Source organism: Crinia signifera, chromosome 19 (genome assembly GCF_055691185.1).
Source record: "Crinia signifera chromosome 19, ASM5569118v1, whole genome shotgun sequence".
NCBI classification, from domain to species: domain Eukaryota; kingdom Metazoa; phylum Chordata; class Amphibia; order Anura; family Myobatrachidae; genus Crinia; species Crinia signifera.
This window is the reverse complement of record NC_139226.1, coordinates 97,885,256-97,911,340: the sequence shown is the minus strand read 5'-3', so window position 1 is coordinate 97,911,340 and position 26,085 is coordinate 97,885,256. Positions and strand designations below refer to the sequence as shown.

Genomic DNA, 26,085 nt, shown 5'->3' with positions numbered 1-26,085 from the left:
ACACTTCCAGGACTTGCAAGGAACCCTCCCAGAAGTGTCAGCAGCTATCCCACCTACCAGCCACTCCTGCAGTGAAGTAGATAGGGCGGGGCCATGATTTGCATCATTCTGGCTCCACCTCCTATTGCAAAATACGGCGATGTGATTCATGGCACAAGTCTACAAAACCCCCCGTAGTTGCCCCACAATGATGCAAACGTGGGTCTCACTGTGTCAGCAACAATGGAGCTGACATGGTGAACAATAAATCAAAGTCCCATGAATGTATTGTTTTTAACATGATAATAAATCAAACTCTTATTGCCTTAACATGACACCAAAATATTGCAATTCTTACCAACAGTAAATGGATTTCATTATTGGATGGAGTCGGGGGCGTAACTAAATATTCGTAGGCCCCATGGCAAAAGTTTGTAATGGCCCCTATGTACCAACTAATGGTGATAACTGTATATACCACAGTAAAGAAGGGCCCCCTTCAGCTTTGGACCCCATAGCAGCTGCACCCATTGCGCCTATAGGTTGAAGTGAAGGTTACTACAGTACCTTTCCACTGTTTCCACTGGGTACACAGAAGACATACTCCAGCTGAAAGACTACGGCAAATCCAGGGTCATTGACCATCTCAGGAAGACGCATACGGCTCCTTAATACCAGAGCTTGGCCGCCGGAGCTAGGAAAAACAAAGATTATTTAAGGTCATATTCCAGAGATTACTTTAGATGAGTTACAACTTTTCTTGAGCAACTTTAAGATTGTGTGATTTAGAGATGTTTTTCTGTTGTTCTAGTGTATTACCGGCGGAGAAACTATAGCTAATCTCCACCTTACATCAAAGCCCAACATTTAAAATAGTTACCCATCATGTAAAAGAAAAATGTACTTTTCTAGGTTTTAAAAGCTTTTTATGTTTTGCTTTATGTGTCCTTTTTATGTGATTTGTTGTTCTTGCTTTTCCTTTGTTTGTTTTTTTAAACTACAGGCAGAATAAGATTTTCTTTTTTTATTATTTCGAGAAGGAAACCTAAAAGGGCAAACAGTCTCGAAACAAAAAGGTGATAAAAAACGTGATGGAAAATATATTTTATAAACTATAGACTTAGAATAAAATGAACATCTGAGTTGTGTCCACGTACTTTACTGTTTGGGTGCTGGATTGTCTTTTCTTTATGCTGAAAGTAGCCTGTCCTGTCATTGTTCTGTTCTCTGGAACAACAACTACAACTTGTGGCTGCTGAACAAACCCCCAGCCATTATGGACACCGATGTGCAGCCTTCGTTCTTGTATTAACACAGAGGTCCCATCAATCATGGAGGTAACCTGTAGAGAGATCACTATCCAGTTAGGCACTGGAATGCCAGCTGTGATGCTAGGACACAATTCATCTAAATACACATTGGGCCTTATTCAGACCGGCTTGCTAGGCTGCGTATAGTCGGAGCCTAGCGAGAAGAAGGATAGCGCCGCCCTGATGAACGCACGTGCCCCCTCCCCTGCCCCGAATCCCCTCACTATGCTGCGAGCAGATACACAGAGGAAAAATCACTTGATGATCATTCACCATCGAATGACGAGCCAAGACTTATTTTTGAATGGTCTTCGGTGCCCCGAACCGAGCAGGTAGGGGCACGCCTACATTCGCTAGGATCCCCCCAGAATTTCTATGGGTGCGCCCACCTTTTGTTGGCATGCCCATGAGACGCTGGGAGCACACCCCGAAAAGCCCCCTGCCTGTCAATCAGGGTCTCTATCCGCACATGGGAAAAAGGTCATAGAGTTGGAGTATGGTTTCCTGGATCTGGAATGTGAAACCGTTTACAGGAAAAGGCATAGCATGAGGGCAGTGCTGTTGGGTGCCTTGTGTTGGCCCAGCCCTGAATCTGTGACATCAAGGATGTCATGAAGTCTAAGTTCCGCAGGGTCAGTAATACACTCGGAGTCCACGGATAAGACACACACCTTTTGAAGATGGGGTGTTACCCATAGCAATTAGATTCTACACCGTATTTATTTAGAACCTTCTAGAAGATTATAGATAGAATCTGATTGGTTGCTATAAGCGACATCCCATTTTCAATAGAACTCCCAGCTTAGTAAATTGGCCGCTGCTTAGACGGGAAATTTATAGTTGCAGTGTTCAGATGGTCCGATGATGATGATGCTCATAATGTTCTGATGTTCGGAAAACCGATATACAGTATTGCAAATGTGAACATTTTCTTCTGAAATCATTTTGGATCATTTTTAAATATAGGTTCTTAACAGTTACTCACAATATATATGTTTTGGGGACTGTGCATGCGCTATGCGAATGGGACTTCCATAGTCGCCGAGCAGTATACAAGCATTGGGGTGGGCACCGGCAGACAGCGGCTGGAATTGGGCTCGCCAATAGGAACAGCCAGAGTTTATGGGCGTTCCCAAGGGCACGCAGGCGGACCGATGCCCGCTAACAGGACGTCAGCCGCATGCAAATGAAAGTCAGTTTTCACTGACTTCCATTTGTGAAGGCAGGAGGAATCATTCGATGGTCGGCGACCATCAATTGATTTCTCATACAGTGGAGGCATGAGAGGGGATGTGCTTTCATTGAACATCTCCCTCGCATGTTACCAAGGGGAATCGGCGGTGGCGGTGGGGGACGTTCAGACGGGCGGCGTCTCAGGCGCTCGGTAAGCTGTGATGTTCGCAGAACACTTATTTCAATCTTAAACTCCCCAGACATTTTTGAGTAGTTAAAGATAATATCTTAAAAGAAATTAGAAAAAAAAAGAGAAAAAATAAGTTCCGCAAACCAATTACACGTTTTTTTTCATTACTTGTTATTAAATAATACCTGAAAAATACAATTCTGTCGGGGTAAGTATGCAAATATAAGTATATTCCTGAAATAATTCCTAAGATGCTACAGTAACGGCCCTGAGAGGATTTCAGATGCGGCAGGTTGTTTGGAAACAGCTCACGTACAATGTCAGCCTACATGTGTTCTCGTCTGATTTTCACATCTGATAAAGTTAAGCCTGTGAAATATCTAAACACAAACCTAAAATACGATCCTTCATTATTTATATAGTGAATGCTGCTAGCAAAACATCAGTTAGAAGACACCAAATCCCATTACAGGTCAGTTACGTGGCATATATACTGTGCTTAGGTTTGGAAGGCTAGTACTCTAACAGCAGATGTGGGGCGGGATGTTCTAACATCTACCGCCCCTCTCCGCCGCCATTCGCCGGCTACGCGTGCATGCTAATCACATATGCACTAACATATGCGTTTAGTAAAGCAAAGTACAGCTCTTGCGACAACAGCCTAGGAGCCGCGGGGCATGCTGGGATGGAACCGGGACGGATTCCTCACACAGCGCTGCGGAAAAGCCGATAGGCTTCTATAGGGTAAATCCAGCAAAAGCTGGCAATTCCCTCTGCAGTGCTGCCCCAATGGAGGGGCTTTACTGCATACGAAAATGCGGTAAAAACCCTAATAACGGGTTTTATAACATTACCTTTGGAAAACGGTCATTATTGACCAGGCCTATTAGTTCTTCTTCAAACTTCTCCAACGATGGATACAGCAACAAGTACAGTTTGTCAAGGTAACAAGTGACTGTTCTCTGCAGGTGCGGCTTTCTTATGGCATCACCTGGACATTAAAAATAATGTTTGGGAAGTGTTAATGCAATATAATACACAATTATCATTAATAAGGTTATTCTAAAACACTCAAAATAATATGACATACTTATAAACTGGCCACTGCACTGTGACAACAGAGGGGCGATGGAACCAAGGAAAGTTTAATTTGCAACTGTGAGTGTCACAGTTTCAAATCAAAGCCACTTAAGGCTCCGATAAATTACTTTGACTTCTCCAAGGGGATAAGTCGCAGCAGATCCCCCTGAACCCCCTGGGATCTTCCCGGGCGGTTAGATCGCATGCGATATATTGCATGCAATACAGATGGGGCCACTAGTTGTGGCTGCCGGTGTGCTATCCACAAGTTCCTGGTGGATGGCGATCCGGGGACCCGTGTAATGGACGTTTGAGCATCTCACATGCTTGCGCGTCCATTGTCGTGGGTCGGCAAATAGCGCGAAGAGAGCAGCTCCATCTGTATATCGTGTGCAATCCTAGCAAGTACTGCCGAAGGCTACCCGATCCAACAGGTCCTTCATCAGGACTTGCGATCACCGCACACATCAGATGGGACCTAAAACACAACATGCTTTTTGCCCGATTTCAATTGATTTCTCTGGCCGATGCATTGGAATCGGGTGAAATTGGCCAAAATCGCACTAGTCTATAACCAGCTTTACATCCGCAGTTCAGCCAGGTAGGACGCCCTTAAAACGCTGATCATTCCCTGACTGCCATCCCCTTCCTGCTCCCTTCCCACCCCTTACAGTGCTAACACCTCGGCCGGTGTGATACTCGTCAAAGGCAATTGCACAGGGGGGTGCACATGCGCAGACCCCAACCGTCAAGCACAGGTCCGAATTCGAACCCAACCGAACGGGATCTGATTATGCCACTTGGTGCATTGGGGCAGATGTATTAAGCCTGGAGAAGAGATAAACTGGAGATAAAGTGGAGATAAAGTGAAAAGAGAAAAAGCACCAGCCAATCAACTGTGTTTTAAAATGACAGTTGGTAGTTGATTGGCTGGTGCTTTATCTCCTTTCACTTTATCTCCAGTTTATCTCCAGTTTATCTCTTCCCCAGGCTTAATACATCTGCCTCACTGTGCCTTGCGTTGCAACTGATGCATTTTCTGTATAATAGAAGCCAAAAACGCCAGAAGAGTCATGTGACCTGGTGGTCCAAGAGAGGCTGTTTAGCACAACCGCAGCAAGATATATGAGGACATATCAGTATGTTCATGTTTTCCAACACAAAACCCCTTCATGAGAAAAATATGTGTGAAGAACAGAAATAATGAGTTCCTATTTTAAACAGGTCTACGGAGGGTTGATGATTGTTGAAATTGTTTATTGTAGCGGTTGTCTGTATCTCGAAGGGGACAACAGTTTGGATACAAGAAATGTCAGAGCAGCTGCGTGTGTGTGTCCTGATCATTCCTATTCCCTGATTACTTGTTTAACAATAGAAACAGCACAAATAGTTTGTTTCTTCAATTTCTGTATTCAAGTCTTCATACCCATCGCCAGCTCGCAAAGGGCTTTGAGTGTTTGAATGTAAAATGTACGGTTTGTAGAATACAAGTTCAAATGCAGAACTCCGTTCTTCCTATCTGAAAACAATACACCAGTAGGGGGGTGGATCATTCGATCCACAGTCACTATTGGCTGACAGATAATAGGCAAACACATGGAAAAGGTCGACCTTCCATCCATGTCGACCTTAGATATGTCAATATATTTCTGGTGTCCACCTAAGCTATGTTGACCTTCAGTGGTTGACTCAATGCATGTCAACCTAAAAACCATATACAGATGGAGCCGCTCTCATTAGTTGTGCTGGTGCGCCATTCGCCGGGACGTGCGAACGTCTCACATGCTCGCACGTCCACTGCCGTGAATGGGGTGCACGCGCATCTCACACTCTCACGAGCCTCATTCGTGCCGCGGCTTGCCATATCGAGCACCAAGAGCCTCAATGATAAGAGCAGCTCCATCTGTACCATATCCAAGAGTTATCGACTATAAATCTTGGGTATATTTGGGATTCAAAAACATCTGGGATACAGGGATTTATATTGTTGAATTCAATTTACTGACTTTTTAGTTTTCTTCTTAGTATTACTGACACATGGTTTTAGACGGTCATTGCGGTTGTCGACCTCGCACCCAGCTTTTATATACTGTACTCACGGACGTGGTTCTCACCTGTCTCGTCTCTCACCGGGATGAGTCCAGGGATCTTTTCTGATCCAGAAATGAGAATGTTTGGGGGAAGCAAGTGAGAAAGCTGCTGCAGGCCGCCGTGTATCCGTACGTTGTACTGAATGTGGCTCTTGTCTATCAGCGTCATATGCCGGTTCACTGCAAGGAAACCATTGAAGACAATAAGACTTGGAAGCTAATTGCCATTGCCTCAATTCCACTCTGAGATGTACATCAAAGACACTACATGTGTTGTTGTGGGCTTAATAATGCCAGAGATAGACAGACAGCGGTAACCTGTAATGCATTAGACACGGTACATCCAGATACTGATATACAGATCATCAAACTGCTAATAACTGCATAGAACACAACAAAAACCCCATATATAAAATGCAACAACAGCTACAAAAGTATGTAAAATAATGGAGATGGTTTAAGCAATATACAGTAGAATGATCAAAACTTCCCTGGGCAGAGCATACATAGGATACAGTATGTGTGACATTATTATTGCTGGACGGCCAAGAATTGACATGTTACCATACAATCACGTACAGTGAGCATTACGCTCAATGTACATGATTATATGGTAACATGTCAACATCAACAGTTCATTGCGCCAACATCCCGATCGCCCAATGGCCTGGGTACAAAAACTGGAATTTTTAATGTTTAAATTTCCCTGACAGATTGGGGATCATCGCTGGCCATCGATCCGTGGGTCCTGCCGGCAGATACCAGTTGGGCATCACGGCCTCTGATGGGTCATTGGGTTGACCCAATTTAGGTCGACATGCATTGGGTCAACCACTGAAGGTTGACACCTGTCAAAGTGAGTTTTTCAGGTTTTTTTGTCAGAATATTGACAGTCAACACAGTCTAAGGGGGGTATTCAATGTCAGGGGCACGGCTGTCGAGCTAGCGCGACAGCCGTGCCCCTGTCCCGTTCTCGGTGAGCTCGCCTGGAGCTCGGCAGTCGGGATTCAATGTCCCGGCCGCCGAGCGGCGAGAAGGGGGCGTGGCCGCGAGTTGCGGCCGGGAAGTGACGAGCTGCAGCCGGCAGCTCATCACTTCCCGGCTGTTCTCGGCAGAACGAGCCCGACAGCTAGAGATGTCGGGCTCGTTCTGACAGGAAACCCTGTTCAATGCTGTCGGGGAAGACAGCATTGAATAGGGCCCGTCGAGCATCTCCCCCACGGGAGATGCTCGACGGCGATTGAATCTCCCCCTAAGTCAGGCATGTCCAAACTGCGGCCCTCCAGCTGTTGTGAAACTACACATCCCAGCATGCCTTGCAATCGTTTTAGCATTCCCTAATAGCAAACTGTGGCAAGGCATGACGGGACTTGTAGTTTCACAACATCTGGAGGGCCATAGTTTGGACATGCCTGGTCTAAGTGTACCACGTCCTCTCACATGGCTCACCATGCTTTGGGCATGGTGCCTCGCTGTGCTCCGCGCACTATTTTATTCTCCCATCGCGCTGTAGGGGATGGTAGGGCATGAAATACTGTTTAAAAAAAAAAAAACACGAAAAACTCATGTCAACTTTTGTCTAGGCCAATCAGATGTAAAACATTTTAAGTCTGTATGAATCCCTTGCAGTATACAGGGCTTTGGAAAGTATTTAACAGCAGGTCCCTGTAAGTGGCAGCCCTCGGTCTACCTGAATGAGAGGTCTTGTCTTGTCTTGGTTCAGCCTCCCTCAGCATTCGCCTGAATCCTGCGGCGTTCCCATAGCATCAGATTGTTAAGGTGGGTGACCAATAATATTTTGTCTAGGGGCAACCTGACCCCTAAATTCTGTGTAGGAATATTGATCTCTTGTGTTTGATTGCCGTCATGACTGGGAAAGTTCTATTTATTTCTTAATGAACAGTTTCTTCAAAATTGTAGCATAATCCATTGCGCTTTACAAATTGGACACGCAGATAAAAAAAACTGGGTCATAACACACAGTAATAGAGGTAGGGAGGCCCTGCTCGCAAGCTCACAATCTATAGGATGCAAGGAGTGTTCCATTAATCGGAACAGAAAAATGAAATCCATCATACAGTTTCCTTCTACGACTGCAGACGTTCTATCCAGGATACACAATAGAACGTGTATAAGCATGCTTTAAAGCAATTTTAGCCACTGTTAAAAATCTGCTGCGCTACTTATACTGTATTTATTCAAAATTAAACAGTTTAGGAAAAAGCTATATGCCGCCTGACAACTCATGCAGGTGCCCGGAACAGAACGGTAATTAGCTTCTGTGCCTGGCAAAAAGCTCAGCTAATTATACACAAAAACAAGAACAGTTGTTTTTGTGTATGGACGTCTCTTGAAGAGAATGACGATCCAAATATTTAGCTTCGCACAGGATTACAGAGAGGGAATAATACAGAGAGGTAGGGATGGCCACCGACTATCGATGATGCATTATCATCGATTATTTATGCCCGATGTAGAATAGTTTACCCATCAATAGGGGCAGAAACAGATGAGTTTACCTCCATTGATGGCACAGCATAACCGAATAGTTTTTTGGGGGGGTTTTCCCCCAAGGTGACCGGACACAGAGCATAGCTCCGAAACCGACATACGTGAAGCCCTGCCCTCAGATTCTGATTGGCCCACAGCCCAGTCAGTCAAAGAAAAGGGATGGCCAATACTAGGTGACACTATTGATGGTCATACATTACTAAGTATGGTGCCATTGATGACTTTTTGCACTTTTGGCATAGATGGCAACCATCGATGGAGATCACACCGATGGCTATCCCAACAGAGAAGCATCAATCCTAGTTACAATAACATTTATTCCAAGTATCCTCATCTCTAGAGCTTAGAAATGCATGTTAGTATTATAAGTACTGTAAATGTGATAACTTGGCTGCAGTCATGCTGCATATTGCATTATCCTCATTTTACTCACCTTTTAACCTTATAACAAAATATGGAATTTTATTATTTCTTTGTCCTATTTATTTTATGCCATTTTATGATTTTTTTTATATACTTGCAAAAATTGTTAAGATCCTTCTCTGTAGTAAATAAAATTGTTCTCTTAATAAATATTTTACATATTAATTGGTCTCCCATATATTTATCAACACCAGCGTTCGCTCTCAGTACCCTATCCGCATAACTGCTTTAAGGGACTCACCCAAGCTTTAAATGCTTAGAAGTATGGTGCCCTGCTAAACAGACTGACCTAAGGGGCCTACACATGGGGCAACTGTGCTTGGCAATCTGAAGGTGCCCATACACGCACCGATTTTGCTGTGCGTTTTGTGGTAAATCGCATCGCATTGCATGTGTTGTGCATGCGATGCGATCAAAAGACAGTACAAAAATTATGTGCAGCACATACTTTTTGTACTGTGCGATGATGCCGCGGGCGCACGCATCTCATCGCACCGGGAAAATCGGTGCGTGTATGGGCACCTTGAGCTATACTAGAATGCTCAGCAAGATAGCTCAACAAGATCGCTCATCACACAGCGATGTGCCAGCGATGTGCCAGCAATGTGTGCCGAGCAATCCTGTCTCAAGGGAGAACACTGGCCCTGTCCGGCGATCTAACTAGATTTATCCTACATGCTTGAACTTAATCGCTGGCAGGGGCGTAACTACCACTTTGAGGGCCCCATAGCAAAATTTTGAAAGGGCCCCCCCAACCACAGCTTGGTACATCCCATCTTAGTCGGGGGAAAGAGTGAGAAAAAGAGAGAGGATTGAGAGAGGGAAAGAGGGGTGGTCAGGTGGTGAGAGGCGGCTACATGGAAAAATAGTGAATTAGAAAAAGAGAGGGGAGCGTAACGCGTAACTATTATAGAGAGTGAGAGTTAAGCCCCATACACACGGAGGAGATATATTGCTCAGCAATATATTGCTAGCAATACATTGCTGAGCAATATATTGCCCAGTGTCTCCTTTTCATCAGCGACCAGAGATGGTCGCTGATGAAAGGGAACCTCTGCAACCAGCGATTACAATGGGGCTGAAAACGGGAGCGCGCACCCGGGGATTTATCGCCAGGGCACACTTCCATCACTGGCAATATGGTCGCCTGCGACCAAATTCCCAGCGATTTCAGCCCCTATCGCCCCCGTGTGTACACAGCTATAGGGAATGAAAGTGGTGCCAGGTAGAGAGAGACTTTCAGAGAGAGAAGAAAGAGAGGAGAAGCTTGGGGAAAAAGGTGGGGGGAGAAAGAGAGAAACTAAGGGCAGAGAAAGAAAAGGACGGAGGTGAGAGATGTAGGTGGAGTGAGAGAATGTTGAGAGAAAGATAGGATGCACTGGGGAAAGAGAGCCGGGGAGAGAGAAAGAGGGGGCAGGGGGGAGAGCAGGGAGAGAGAAAGAGGGGGCAGAGAGACCAGGAGAGTGAGGGAGCAGGAGAGAGCGAAAGAAGGGTGGCAAGAGAAAGAGAGAAGGAAAGAGAAATAGATGTGTGGGGGAGAAGAGAGACCAGGGGAGAAAGAGAGGGGGCAGGGAGGGGGAGAGAAAGATGGGTGGCAGAAGGAAGAGAGATAAGGGGGGGACAGGGGAACGAGAGAGCACAGGAGAGAAAATGGGATGGGGAGAGTGAAAAGGGTGGGGGGAGTGAAAAAGGGGGGGGGAGAGACATAGAGGGGGTGTGCAGGGCTACTTCTCACCTGCCAGATGTTCTCTGCTCCAGCAGGCTCAGACAGTGGTGTTGGCAGGTCTCCTGTACCCTGCATTGGCTCTAGTATGGGCATGGTCGGGTGCCTTGATGCCGGAAGTTCAGTGTCTTTACTCCGGGGTGAAGGGATTCCTGTGCCTGGCGCGAGAGTGTCTCTTTTACTATGGGTCTGAAAGTAGCAGTGTCTCAAGCTCCGGTGCCTGAGTCTCTCCTGTGCCCGGCGCCGGAAGTGGTAGTTGCGTGCGTGTTGTGCTGGGTCTCCTGTGCCCGGCATGTTGTGTTGGGTGGTAGTGGCGTGTTGTATTGGGTCTCCTGTACCCGGCAGCGGAGGTTGTCCTGTGCTGTTCCCAAGGGCTGGAAGTGGCGGTGGCCGGTGTTCTGTGCCTCCGCGCCGCAAGTGTGCAGTGTGCACCCGCACGGTCTCTAGAAATTGCGAGTGATGGTCTGTGCGCTGGCTCCTCATCTAGGTAGCCACTGATTGGGTGGGAGCAGGCAGTGGCCACTGATCACTGGATGTTGGCGCAGCAATATTGAAAAATAAATTAAAAGGGTGCAGGGGATAGCCTGCTTGGTCCCCGGGCCCCCCAACCCGCCGGGCCCCATAGCAGTTGCATCCCCTGCACCCACTATAGTTACGCCACTGATCACTGGGCAATAGCTATGTGCGGGGCCGCTATGGCCCCTACAGACGGGGCAATGTAGGGGCATTTTCTAAGTGATCTAGTCAGATCGCTTAGGAAATAGGATGAAATTGCCCCGTGTGTAGGTCTCACTGCGTTAAACACCAAGCCTAAGCATCTTGTTAAGTTTGAAAAAGTGGAGGAGAACATTGAGAGAATCCCGGGCTGTAAAGTAGATCAGCGTTTTGCGTTCTTTAATGTGGCTGGTCATGTGAAGGCCAGGGGTAGACTTTAATTCTTACTTATTCGACATTTCCAGAAACTACAACATTTTTTTATTTTTGTCAGCTAATTGCCAGCACAAGCATAATGCAGCTCGCAACCTATAATATCTGTTTCTACAATTACTCAGAATAAATAGCAAAACAAAGAAATAATAACCAGTCAGCAAAGGCTCCAGAAAAGAATAAAAAGGGTTGTTTATGATTAAAGAGATAAATGATGTATGCCCTCGTAGTTGATAAGATATAGCGAGAGGAGAACCTGCAATTACTTTTTATCAGTGTACATATAAAAGAAAATTAAGAGCATTTATCTTTCTTATGCGTTTCCCCATTATTTCCAGTTTTCCTCCAGGCTGATTTAGACACTCTCCGATACCTCATTTGTTTTATGGTGGATTATCAAGGAAAAATAGATAAATTGCACAGCTCTTTCCTATTGTGGCTTACAGGAAGATCTGTCCGAGTTACTGCAACACCCATCACGCCATAGGCAGATTCAGCAACCGAGGAATATTATAACAAATACAATTGGTGTATTCGGACACCTTTTTATTGGCTGGAACCAACTTCTAAAACCCTACACCCACTCGCCCTAAAAAAAGCATTTACAGGCATATACTCAGGGCCGGCGCCACCACTAGGCAGTCTTAGGCATTTGCCTAGGGCGCCAGCCGCTGGAGGGCGGCAGTTTGGAGCTGGTCCCACCGCTCCACACCGCCGCCCACTCCCCCATCCCTGGGGAGCATCGTGGCGACCCGCATCACCTGCCAAGCCCCCCCCCCCCCCCCCGGGACGTCACGGCACCGGACATCCCCCTCCCCTCCCTGGGGAGAGTCACGGCAGCCAGCGCCGCATCGCACGGGAAGCGCCCCCCCCCCCCCTGGAATGTCATGGCGCCGAACCCCCCCCCCCCTTCCTCTCTGTGGAGAGAGGCGCGGCGGCCAGCCCCCCCCCCCCCCCCGGATGTCACGCCCCCCCTGGAGTGGGTAAGTGACTGTGCACCGGCCCTGCATATACTACACCCCCAATAATAAATGCAGTAGTTATACAGGTGTCTCCCCAATAATAGCCTGTATAATACTCAAATTATGTCAATATGTGAATAAACTGATCACTCATCAATACAACAAATTATACATAAGAAGTAATGATGAGCCTGAAAAGGGGTGTGGTCAGTTGGAAGGGGCGTGGCCTCACAACCCAACCTCTGTTTCCATCACTCAGGGAGCATGCACACAGTTCCTGGAGATGCTGGGCTGCCTCCACAGACTTGTCTGGCTCCTGCACTGTGACAGGGCCAAGTGAGTGGTATCTGGAGTATACTCATCACTATCAATGCCACTGCCATCTGGTGTCCACAGGGTTCTATATTATCCCCCATGCTTTTTGCAGTGTACAGTACATGCTGCCACTGGGTGAAATAATTAGGCACTATGGCCTGGTCTACAACTGCTATGCAGATGATACACAACTGTACTTGTCCTTTGCTCCGGGCACTGAGAACCCGATAACAACCCCAAATGGCTGTCTAGCTGAGCTCCAGGAATGGGTGAGTGCCAGTTGGCTGAGACTGAATCTTGATAAAACAGAAGTCCTTATGAAAGGGCCTCACCATCAAAGGACAAGACTGCAGAATAGCCACCCAACTGGACTGACACTTGGGGGTACAGAATTACAAAACTCTGATCATGTGCGGAATCTTGGCGTGGTACTAGATGGTGGCTGGACACTTAAACATCATATATCAGCCACAATCAAATCTTCATTCTTTTATCTGAGGAACATAGCCAGAATCAAACACTTAATTCCCTCTGAAGATCTGCCAAAAGTCATACATGCATTTGTATCATCTCGTTTGGATTACTGCAATGCTCTCTACCTGTGTCTACCAGCAAAATAACTGCACCGATTACAGCTGGTACAAAACACAGCTGTCAGGCTGTTACCCAACCAGCCCCGTTCTAGCCACATAACTCCCATTCTCTACTCCCTTCACTGGCTGCCCAGAAAATGGCAAATCATCTTCTTAATTTACTGAGTTTCAAAGCCCTACATGACCAAGGCCCAAGGTACGAGAAGCATCTTCTGATTCCATACAGTCCCAGCCAGTGGCGTACCTATAAACTTAGCTCCCCCCAGCCAAAATCTTTTCTGGTGCCCCCCCCCCCCCCCCCTCTCCCTGAATCTGCGTATGAGCATGCATGCAAGTTGGGAGTGCAGAAGATTTACGCTGTCTGCAGGGACAGAGGCGAGGACAGCTCTGTACTTACACAGGACGAGATGCTGGCATCTGGACTTGCTGCACCCAGGCACCGCTCTTCTGTGTAGGAGACCGGGTGACTCAGACAGTTGCCAGCCCCAGTGCTGCTGTACAGTGAGTGTGTGGACAGGCCAGGGTGGGACACTGTTTGTCTCTGCTCCCTCCCTGCTGGCTTCCTGGCTCCTCTGGCCTCTCCAGCGTATGACGTGATGAAGTCACACGCATGGGAGAAGCTGAGGCAGAGAGACCAGCAGACACTGCTGCTTCCCCTGTCTCTGACACTCCGTCCCAGGCCACGCCCCCACCCTCCCATTCGACAGCCTTCCCTCCTTCCCAGTGCCAGATTAAGGGCCTCATGGGCCTGGAGCTAGAATTTCTTAAGGGCCTATTGTGTGCCACAAAGGGGATGTGAACAGCATATATGGCTACTGATATGAGGGTGCGACCAGTGCTGTATGTGTGTATATATATATAGGAGTCCAACTCAGCCGGCTGAGTTGGACTCCTGCATGATTATATCCCTGCTCTTGCTGTGATATTGATGTTGCAAGGCACCTACCGTTAAAGTCTCTACCTTTTGGCTTTTTTTCACCATATAACCGGGTCCCTTGTATTGCCATCTGTGGGAACCCTATCTGCATTATTTACATGATGGACGCTGCTGACCCATCCCTGTCTCAGGATGCCCCTGGTTGCCATAACATCTCTGGCGTACAGGACATATTATTCAGATACACTGAGGCTGAAATTACTGGGATTTTATTTGATGTCGACACTGATGCCGACACGGAAGAAAATTTGCCTAATATTGAAGAATTGCATCGCCATTTATTCAAGTTGCACCGTCGCAGAATTGATTTTTTGCTGCATGGCACCACATTGTCTGATTATTATCGTGCCAAACGCATTCCACGAGGTTTCAGGGTTCATAATTCACCCACTATAGGACGTCAGAATCCTGAATTCGTCCGCAAGTGGGTCGGTATCCTGAATCGTTGTGCACTTGATCTCATGGTGCTTGTAATAGATGAGGCTGGTCATGAACTTCGGGCCACTAAAGATAAGATTGCCAATTTCTGTACTGAACACACTACCATCTTAGATGATCCAGCCAATCTCAGCTGGAAACAGAAACTTGATGACCAATGCCTGTCTTACAAAAAAGAATTACTCAAATTCAAACGTGACAAAAAAGCCACTGTGGATATGGACTATGAGACCAACAGAGTCTATAGTTGGTTGTCTGGTCAATCATCTAACATCAAACCTGACTCAAGAGGACGTCGACGCAGACCATGGCAACAGCGTGGTGGCCGTAATACCAATACTGGTTCAGGCCCTACCCCAGTCAGCGATAGCGACTTTCAATTCTCTGAGTCGGATGAGGCCTCTGGTTCCCAGGGCGGCCCTTTGGAACGGGGCGCCGTGGCTTCCAGCAGTACCACAAAAGGCCGGCCACCCGCAGGAGTGGACAAAACAAGAGAAATCAGGCGCAATCCGCAGCGGCTGAAAGGCACCAAGAAGTACTAATCTTCAATTTGTCCAAACGGGTTTTGTCCTCTACTGAGATCGCTGTCCTTAACCGAGGGTTGTCATTTGTCCCTACAAATGCATTTGATGAGTTCAGCTGGCGAGGTGACCAACATCGCTTGATGCGTAAATTACGCCTTAAAGAACATTTTCAGCATGCTCCCCCTCCAGTTGTCAAAGATCCTGTTACTACATTTACTGCCTCTCTCTCGCATTCAGTTTTTGACCCCCCCTCGTCCAATGCCTCCATCAAGACTTTTGGACGCTTGTTGGACCAATCTGTATCCAGATTCAAGGCGGCACCAGGTCGGGTGCGGAAAAATCTGTCACATGAGGAATCTCTGGCTTTGAAGCAACTTAGCCAGTATGATGATATCCTCATAAGGCCAGCCGACAAGGGTGGGGCCATTGTTATTTTGGATATCGGCGACTATAGAGATGAGGTTTACAGACAGTTGGCAGAAGTAGATGTATACGAGGAGCTGCGCCATGACCCTACCATCCGTTTCCAAAAGGAACTGTCTATCATCCTTACCACGGCGGTGAACGAGGGGTCACTTACTGATAAAGCGCGAAAAAATCTATACAAGAACTTTCCCACTGTTCCTGTGCTCTATATTTTACCCAAATTGCATAAGGACCCCATTAAGCCACCCGGCCGCCCTATCATCGCGGCTAGGGACTCCCTTTATCAACCTGTGGCTCAATTATTAGATCACTTGCTACAGCCCCTCTTGTTGAGTAAACAAGCGTTCTTGAAGGACACCACCAGTTTTTTGAATTTGTTGGCAGGAATTGATTATGTTCCAACTAATACGATTATGTGTTGTCTTGACGTCAATAGCCTGTATACCTCCATCCCCCATGACGGGGGGCTACAGGCTATGCGTCATTTCTTATCTGAATTTTTGGACCCCAATGTTTTCTCCCATGATTTATTTTTACAGTTACTTGCTCTCACCCTTGAGAGGAACTACTTTCTCTTCGATGGCCATTTCTATCTACAAAAGCGGGGATGCGCCATGGGTTCTGCCGTGGCGCCATCCTACGCGAACATTTTTATGTTCAGCCAAGAAGAGGAGGTGTTCCTTAATAGGCCTGAGATCAATTGTCACTTGCTCCTGTACACCCGCTACATAGATGATATTTTCATCATGTGGACGGGTGTGCAGGAGGAATTTGATAATCTCATGTCTTTTGCCAATGCACGTGACTCTCCTATACGTTATACCTATGAGTGCAGCACCACTTTGGCACATTTCCTTGATGTGGAAATCTCTATCCACGATAACAAGATCAGCACTGATGTGTTTTATAAAGATGTTTCACGTAATACATTTTTAATGTCCAGCAGCCATCACCCTCCAGCTTTAAAGCGTGGCCTGCCATTGTCTCAAATGATCCGGGTGGCGAGATTGGTGAGTGATCATGAGGTCCTCTCAGATCGTCTTGACCATTTGATTGGTAAATATCTGATCAGAGGTTATGATCCCACCCTTTTAGCCGCCCAGAAAACGCAGGTCATGCTTATGCCTCGCCAGTCACTGCTTGTGCCTAAGAAACGTCCCATTGAGGATGTTATTCCGTGGACCAGTACATTTTCTACGGCCAGTCCTATTCTCAGCTATGCCACCAAATCACTCTGGCCGATAGTGAAAACTGATGTGGAGCTTCCTGGCTTTCGGGCCTCTCGGCCCATGGCTGCTTTTAAGCGTGGCCCTAATTTGCGAGACCGGCTGGTGAAAACAGAGATCACGGGAATGGGCATCCCACGTGCCCCTAATACCACCTTTAAGGCTGCAGGTTGTTACAGCTGTCTAAATTGTGTTACCTGTAACTATATGATCACCTGTAAAAGTTTTAAACATCCACACACTGACAAGGAATACCAAATTCGCCATGTGGTGTCATGTCGTACTGCATTCGTGGTATACATTTTAGTATGCCCCTGTGGGCTTTATTATGTAGGCCAGACCACATGCCCCTTTAGAGTACGCATGGGGCAACACAGGTCGGCGATCGATTGGTCATTACGTGGTAAGACCATTGACCAGCCTGTGGCGCGTCATTTTAAAGAGTTGGGTCACCCATTGGCATCCCTCAAGTACTTTATAATTGATCACATTAAGGAATCCTTGCGCAGAGGTGATCGCGCCATGAAACTTCTGAGACTCGAATCCCAATGGATTTTGAGATTGGATGTAACACATCCCAGGGGTCTAAACGACAAAATTAATTGGAATTCCATCATGTAATTTTGCGTGTTCTGTATATATATTGTTTTCATATCTGTAATTCTTGTATGTATGCGCATATTCTTTTATGCGCTGATATAATTTTGCATATATGTTTTTGCTTATTTTTATTTTTATTATTTTTTCATCTTTATTATTTTTTTATTTTTCCGTTATCTTTCTTATGTATTCTTTGATATTTGTGGTATTGGGTTTTACATATATTTATTCTTGTTCTCCCCAGCCCTGGTCCCCCTCGCCGCTTGCAGGCGGCTCCTTCCTGATCATGCGTCTTCACTGTCTTCAGTGAAACGCAAGCTGCTGGGGTTGCTCAGCAACCGGATTCACCAGTGAGGCTTCACATTACGTCGCGCACTTCCTGCTTGTGCGCCGGAAACGCTGACAGCGTGCGGGGGAGGTCGTGGCTGATGGCGACTACATATGGGTGAGTGTTACATGTTAGTATTGTTGTCTGTTACCTGATGAAGGGGGTCACACCCCGAAAGCTTGTACGCTAATACAGACGTTTTTTTCACTTACCACTGCCTCCTGAGTGCTGCCTTTCTTGGAATCATGTGTATATATATATATATATATATATATATATATATACAGTATATATACCAACAGATTGGATAAAGGCTGAAGCGACTACAATTACCTATGCAGGAGACGTGTCTTTTTATAGTATATAAAAGATTTTATTTAGGTACAAGATTGTGCACAATAGCACTATTTAAAAGAACAAACAGTGAGTCTATATAGAAACAGTGAGTCTAATAAACTAAAAATATGCGAGTTACTATAAAAATGGGCTACATAAAATATCGCTATAAGAAAGGGAGATATATATAAAAAACGTGATGTCGTTTTAAATAAACACCGTTTGAATTCACTGAATCAGCCTCCGAGTGCCACATGATGCGTGTTACATATATATATATATATATATATATATATATATATATATATATATATATATATATATATATATAGTAGTCAAAGAAAGTGACACTCAGGAGACTTAGTTGCAAGTGAAATACTGTAAAATTAATCCGACATATGTTTGGAGCGGCAATGCTCGTCATCGTCATTGCCGCTCCAATCATATGTCGGCTTAAACTTGCAGTTTTTCACTTGCAATTAAGTCTTTTGAGTGCCAATTTCTTCGACTACTATGTAAGCCTCTCTCCCGCTAAAGGGGGCACCAGAGCAAATATAACTGGTCCGCAATGGATGGGTGAGTGACGGGATCCTGGTCTATATAAATATATATATATATGTAACTGGATAACGTGTTAATATGTAACTGAACACTGAACATTCGTGTAAACTGACAAACTACTTGCGGAACTGCTGCCGGCATTCCCTCATAGCTGGTTTGAGCGCTCCAACAGCCGAGGAGCCCCCATCACCCCTGGATCTCTCACCCCCTCCACCTCCCCATTTCTATCACCTCTCTGTCACATTTTCTACACTGTGATGTAAAGTTGAGCAAGGATGCACAATTCCTATTTATAGACACCAGAATCAACTAGACTCAGAAGCCCACCGTAACCGTATAGCCTATTGTCTAAGAAGACTGATTCTGCTTGCTGCCTATAAAGGTGTGAAAAGAACGGTCCTACAATCAGGGCCGCCACAATTAATGTTGTGGCCCGGGACTGACCGGCACCCCCCTTCCCTCGTGCATGCCGGCAAAAGCCCCCCCCCCCCCCCCCCCGTGCACCCCCACACACATGCCGGCACCCCCCCCCCCTCGCGCGCCGGCACCCAGCCGCCCCCTACTCCCCCCTCCAATTACTATTACTTACCTGCGGTGGTGGCGGCAGCGCAGCATCTTCTCCTTCCGGGCATCGAGACTCAGACGGAGCCCCTCTGTACCCTAGGCTCGGCGCTCTGTAGGCTGCACTATTGTGCATGCCTGGCCGCCGGGTGGCATTGTGCGGGTGCAGGGGGGAGGGGGATGCTGTGCCACTGTGGGCAGCTGCCTGGGCCCCTCCAGAGGCCGGGGCCCAGGACAGCTGTACCCCTGGCACCCCTCTGTCGGTGGCCCTGCCTACAATAATTTGCTGATGACAGCTCATGTGCGATTGAATATGGCCATACATCTGCATCTCAATAGGACCTATCAGCTGCAGTATTACAGTAGAGGCTAAGAAATAGTTGCAGCCACTACTGAAACTGTATCCGCCTATTAATCACCCTCATTAGGTGCAATTTAAAGGGCACACATAAGGTCCTAAAGTATAACTCTTATATTTGCATTTACTGTATGTTTGGGACTATGGAATGTCAATCCCTTAAAGAAATAATGTATAGTGCTTTTGTGAATAGTACTTCTCACATTATAGTATTTTGCTTGTTAATCACACATTGTTATTAACTGAAATAAGTAATGAAGTAAAAATTATTACTTTGCTTTCAACTAACTGTAATGACATTCTACTGTATACAATGATTGGATGCCCTGATTGTCACAGGCACTCACACCAGGAACTGTTAGAGCACATTTATGATGGGATGGGTCAGGTGGCAGAGGGGCCTGTGTCCCCCCAGGTTGTACTACCGTGGCACATTTGCACTTACATGAAGCTGAAGCTCCTGAAGTGTAGCTTTTCATGTTCAAGTCAACTAGAGCTGGCTGATTCTGAGCTGGTGATTGGTGCATGTGTAGGTTCTGTACTGTGGGTGGCTGGCTGGCTCTGGTCTCCTGGTCTCCTTCTCGTCTCCTTCCTGCAGCCTGCTCTCAGCACAGGCTGTATGAATCGGATCACACAGCTCAAACGGCAGCCATCCCAGCCCGCACTGACTCTGAAGCGCTGGCGGCAGTGACAGCTGGAAGTTACAGTGCCGCGGTTTCTATCTGTCCCGTCGCGTGCACCCAACAACCCCACCCCCCAAATTGCCGAACTCTTGGATGGAAACATCGGTATGCAGTGTGGACAGCAGCGGGCCCCATCAACTGCACTGCACCGTCTGCACCGCCAGCGTGATAGATCTTCCTAAGGTGAGCTGCCGTCCTCACCTAGCCAGCAGGACGGCAGCTCACCTTAGGAAGATCTATCATGCTGTCAGGCAACCTTCACAGAGCAGACATTGTCCAGCTGCTGTTGTTGTATGAATTTCCTGAAGGGCTTGGGCTGCAGGCGCTGGTGCCAGGGCGGAGCGTCCACGACGTCAGGTGCACTGTGTACGCGGTGCAGGGATGCTGGGGGCAGGGCTTGTGAAGCAAGCCTTCCATTGCGCAGCAACTTAGCAAGGAGTACGCAGCAGGTACAGTTACAGTATGCTGCTGGTGCCGGGGGGTAAAGTGAGTCAGTGTGCCGGGTGGGTGCCGGCTACGCCACTGGTCCCAGCTGAATACTGCAATCTGAAGATGAAGGACTTTTAGCAGTACCTAGGATCTCCAGGAATTCCTCCGGAGGTAGAGCTTTTATTCATGCGGCTCCAACTTTATGGAACTCACTTCCCCACACGGTTTGAGGGGACCCTACTCTAGAATGCTTCAAAAAAAGACTCAAGACTTTCCTGTTTACTCAAGCATTCCCTTCATTTCCTTAAGTATTGATTATGAAAAGCTTTTCTGTACTTCATTGTTTCTGTACTGTATTACATTCTTTCTATCTGTTAAGCGCCTTGAGTCCTACTGGAGAAACAGCTCTATATAAATAAAATAATAATAATAATAATAATTATTATTATTATTATTATTAAGTGCTGTAAGAAATTTCCCAGTGCAGCACCTGGCTCCTATCACCATCAAAGGGTGTATTCTCTTTTCTTTCACAACAGAAACCTGAAGCACTATACAATGGGGGGTAGGATAAATACAACTAAGGGGGGTATTTAATCACAACTAAATTTTCTGACCAGGCGAAAAATCGTCAATAATTCACTGATCAGTATTCAATCACGGGTGATTTCACCTGCTTTTTAGTCCATTTTTGACAATTCCATTTTCCTTGTCTTTTGGATTTGCAGGAAATTTGCTGATCCAAGCGTTTTTCGCCAATGCTGGATTTTTTCGCCTGGCGAAAAATCAGCACATGGATTGAATAGGGCGAGCAGAATCCGCCCAAAAAATGGGTGAAAATTGGCGAAAATTGAAAAAGGGATTGAATATACCCAATGACTACAAGAGATAGAACACATTGTCATGTGAGTTGTAACCCTACTTGCATGCACAACGGCTTTAGTAGTGACCACACAAGAAAGAGGAAACTGTTGGCAGTAAAATGCTATTTGTATCAGTTTTTATACATTAAACATTGTTATTTGTCACAATAGAACTCAAGTTAGCATGTGCGATGTGCAGGTGTAAAAGGGACAATTAAAATAAAACTACCTTGTCTGTATACAAACTATATAAATCTCCCAAAAGGCAACCTAACACCATTTAGAATACTTAATTCTGCCACCAGCAAAGTTTTTAAAGCTGATACTATTTGTGTTCGGCCCTGAATTAATTTACAATACAATGCCATTTTAAAGCTACCAGCATTATTGTACACCAAACAATTTTATTCATTTAGCACTTTAGTATTTGCACTTGAACCCGTTAGTAGCACAAAGACAGAACATTATAACATGTTGTTTAATAACACAAAGCAAGTCACAATGTACAAAAAAAACACTGTAAGTGACATACAGCAAAATAATCTGCAAAAACATTTTCATAAACTAAAAGGGATGATGTACTTTCATTTAACAGTGTTTAGTAAAGTGAAAAGAATATATCATACACCAAAAATCAGTTTGTTTTCCTGAAATGATTCAAATTATTACATTAAGCTAACCTTTAAACCATATTTTTCTGCCCACAGTTAACCCTTCCTAGTCTGTTATAGCAATAGGTTTGCATGTATGCTAATAAATTTGAAGATAGCTTTACTTAACATTTGCATATGAATTATGGAAATGAATTATGGAAATATAAGGTACATTATTTGGGATGGTGCATTAGTTCTACCGTTTCTTGATATGGCTTGCATTTGAGTTTGACATGTCTGAGGATACTACCTACCACATTCAAGGTGTCAAATTTTTTTTAAATATTTTTGTTCTTATTATTATGTATTTTTCAAGTTCCGACACAACAGTGTGTTCAATTAATAGATTAACCATTATAAATGTGCGCTTATTTTCTTTAAGAAATCAGAACCCAAAATAATATTCAGTTACTTCACAAAGTCATTATATATGAACAGAAAGTGCGTTTTCACTCCTGAATATTAGACCAAAAAAGACTACATACAAGTATCAACTACCTCATATTAATAAGTAAAAGAATAAGGAAAAAAACACAGCTGAGTATACACAATACTTACATTCAGTGGGATCCTTAAAGGATGGATGTAACAGTGCTCGGGGTGATCCATGGTAAATGTTTAACCTGAAAGCAGAAGGGAGATAATATGTATCAGCTATGGCTAGCAGAAGCTCTATGGATGCACGGGATGCCTTAGCCAAGATGGGGCAGATGTATTGAGCCTGGTGAAGAGAAGGAGATAAAGCACCAGCCAATTTCAAACACAGCTAATTGGCTGGTGCGTTATCTCCTTCCACTATCTCCAGTTTATCTCTTCTTCAGGAGTAATACAGTACATCTGCCCCATAGATACTACGGCTACCACCTCTTACATTAGCAGGCAAGAAGCCAGGCAGTCTCTGACGCAAAACAATAGACTGTGAAGCAAAAGACTTTGAAGCAAAAGACTGTGAAGCAATAGACTGTGGCATAACCAAGCGCCATCCTCCATGCCCATCATTGACACATAATAGCAGCAACCAGTAGCTTCACAGTAGAAGCACCCGGACATTGCTCATCCATGTCTTGGAGTGGGGGTGCCATGAGGCATTGAATGCAGTGACATTACAAAGCTCCCTGATTTAGGAATCCTCGTAGTCTTGTCACCATAGGCAACTGGGTATGGGCCATGGGGTCGACACTATGAAGGTCGAGGTACATTCGTTTGACCACTAAAGGTCAACAGGGCTTTTGAACGTTTGATTGTTGACCTTCCCATTGTTGACCTAATACTTGTGTTGACCTAGGCATGTCACCCTATTTCATGTGTCGATTTAGCGACTGTATCCCTAGGCAACTGCCTAGTTTTGAACAGTGGTATAACCATTTTTCGGTAGCAACCTCATAACCAATATGGTTTCAAACACACAAATAGGACTTTGTATAGATATTTGGGCACTAATTAAAGTGTTCTATTGTCTACATGATGGACGTTGTGATCTGATGATCTCCATAGGCAGTTCACAGTGACTGGTGTGCTGCAAACATAGGGACTGCTGATCCCTATAATCAAAGGGTTGGATATGTTTCATTGACTATCATGTCTACAGTGATGATAGGTCAGCATGATAAGAATGTGTGTCCCGGCACCTCATATACCCGGTTGGGGCTCTGGCAATGCGTCAATGTGATTCTGCTGTCAGTTCCATGAGGAGCCGCCGGCCGGGGAGACAGCTCTCAAAAATGTTCTTTATGGGTGGGACATTTTCAATAGTATGTAGGGGGCAGGCGCGAACAGTGGCCTGAGCCGGGACCAATTTATATGCAAATAAGTAGATGGGAGGTTATAGGTACATCGATGACTATAAAGAGGAGTACAGACAGGATTGAGTTATATTTCTGGTTTACAGCGACGGTCATTTTATTTTACAAGGGAATTTTTGGGTTAGAGAATGAAAACCTGATCTCAGCTCCCGAATGACCAATTCAAATTGTGATCAATTGACACATGATTAACACCCTACAAGTAGCAACGTGACCTCACCGGAGATTATTGCTCATGTTCCACCAACTTACTATCTCTCTAACCAAATATTCTTTTAGATTTCCTTTATTACATCAGCAGAAATACATGTAGAGAACGACGACTGTTTTCACAACTATATTGCAGCATTTATGAAGCGGCTTTGCAGAATGCGTGCCTTTGGAAGCAACATGTCCAACTGTGTAATCATATAGATAATATGTTATTTTACATCGATCTAAGTGGTCTAACCGGCACCAAAATACAGCAGTAAATATTATCAAACATTATTTCCTTTCTTCTCCTCTCGGTAACGCCGAGTGAGGAACATAAGCCATCTGGGCAGTCTATGATGCCAGCATTTCATTTGTGAATTCAAAAACACACAGCAGCCATTAGGCTCCTAAAAAGCAAATATTCCCTATTACTGTGCTCTGATGTGAGGTTACTTCAAAGTACTGCTACGGGAACATGTATTAGTGATGTAAAAGCTATAATGGCCAGGAAAGCAATATTATTGTGTTAGGGGTATGGTATGCTCAAACACAGGAGAGGTTCCTTAATGCTGCAGGTTCCACTAAGACGTCAGATGGTTCCTACAAGAGAAAGTCTGTTCCTGGCATCCAAAAAATAAGTTTCTTCTCAGCCCCTGTACATCTATATATATAAAAGGCTAACTACTCCTCACCTCTATGAGGTAAAGTACTGCCAATGACCACTAGAGGCCACTTGATGGACCAAATGACTTTGTGTGCTAAAATATGTAAAAACCGAAAGCAAAAGCAAGTTTTGCAGGGATACTGGTATGTTTTAAATTGCTAGATATGGATAGAGGGAGCTATGAAGACAGATATTGGGACTGGTGTTGAGAGTTTACAGGCTAAAAACTGTCACAGCTTAAAGTGAAAGTATAGATGGAGCCACTCTCATCTAAGCGATTCCCAGCGCGCCGATCGCCATCCCCGCCATCAGCTGAATGGGGTTTTTGCGCACACCATTCTTGCCAATGGACGCGCGAGTGATTCAGACACCAGATACCAGTGGATGGCGTGCTGGCGGCAATGAAGAGAACGGCCCCTTCTGTACATTGCAATAACCGTCATTTTGACCGGCATTTAACTAGTTAATTATATATATTTTTTACCTACATGCTTGTTGCCATGGGTTTCTTGCTTGTTGCCAGGGGTTATGTGCTCGTAGGTCCACCAGCATTTGTGAAACCCGGTACTTACGGGAAATGGTATGTGCACTGCACTACCCTGACAGTCGCTAGGGACCCAGTCTACGCAAAATTCCGATGTCTACTGATTGGACCAGGATTGCTTATGTGCCAATCTCTATGGGGCGATTCAGCAGGGGTCACATATGCGACCCCCTGCCCCCTCTCCTAATGTTCACCAGACTGCCCAGGTGCAGGATCCATCCTGCATATGTACAGGATGGGTCCTGCGCTCGCATCGCTATAATACGATTGCCTTTGCCTGATTGAGCCGTTCGTGGGGACGGATGGGGCAGGGGTGGCCCGCTGTTCCAGATGCCTCCTGCAGAATTAGTATACTTTCGCAAAGCTGCAAACATCCAAATATATGAAAATATGAACTGCGCCCACCTCTGAATCACCGCCTGGGGCAACGGAGTTATCTGTTGAGAGTTACCTTTTATTCAGGCTGGTTTTATCATCGTCTGATTGGACGTTATATAGGTTCATTAACCCGAAACCACAGGACAACTCTTGTTTCGTCCCATCTCGCCTTTTGGTAGCAGCGACCACCTCTACCACGGCCACGATACCAGGATCATTCAGGGGCGTGTGGAAGTAGATAGTCTGCAGGGAAGAGAGAAATGTTATTGATATTTATTTTCCGGATGTTTCTATGAAATGATA

The 26,085-nt window shown here is 45.6% G+C and overlaps 1 protein-coding gene across 2 annotated transcripts in view; it reads right to left on the bottom strand.

Annotated features, from left to right (window-relative positions):
- NPHP4 (nephrocystin 4) overlaps positions 1-26,085 on the bottom strand; it is a 286,074-nt gene that overhangs the window by 197,622 nt on the left and 62,367 nt on the right. For both annotated transcript variants that reach the window (XM_083162998.1, XM_083162997.1), the window contains exons 4-9: positions 25,856-26,025; positions 22,758-22,822; positions 5,847-6,002; positions 3,507-3,643; positions 1,137-1,321; positions 547-673 (exon numbers count right to left, since the gene is read on the bottom strand). In XM_083162998.1, coding sequence (XP_083019124.1) covers positions 547-673; positions 1,137-1,321; positions 3,507-3,643; positions 5,847-6,002; positions 22,758-22,822; positions 25,856-26,025 — 840 coding nt within the window. The remainder of the gene's footprint in view (positions 1-546; positions 674-1,136; positions 1,322-3,506; positions 3,644-5,846; positions 6,003-22,757; positions 22,823-25,855; positions 26,026-26,085) is intronic.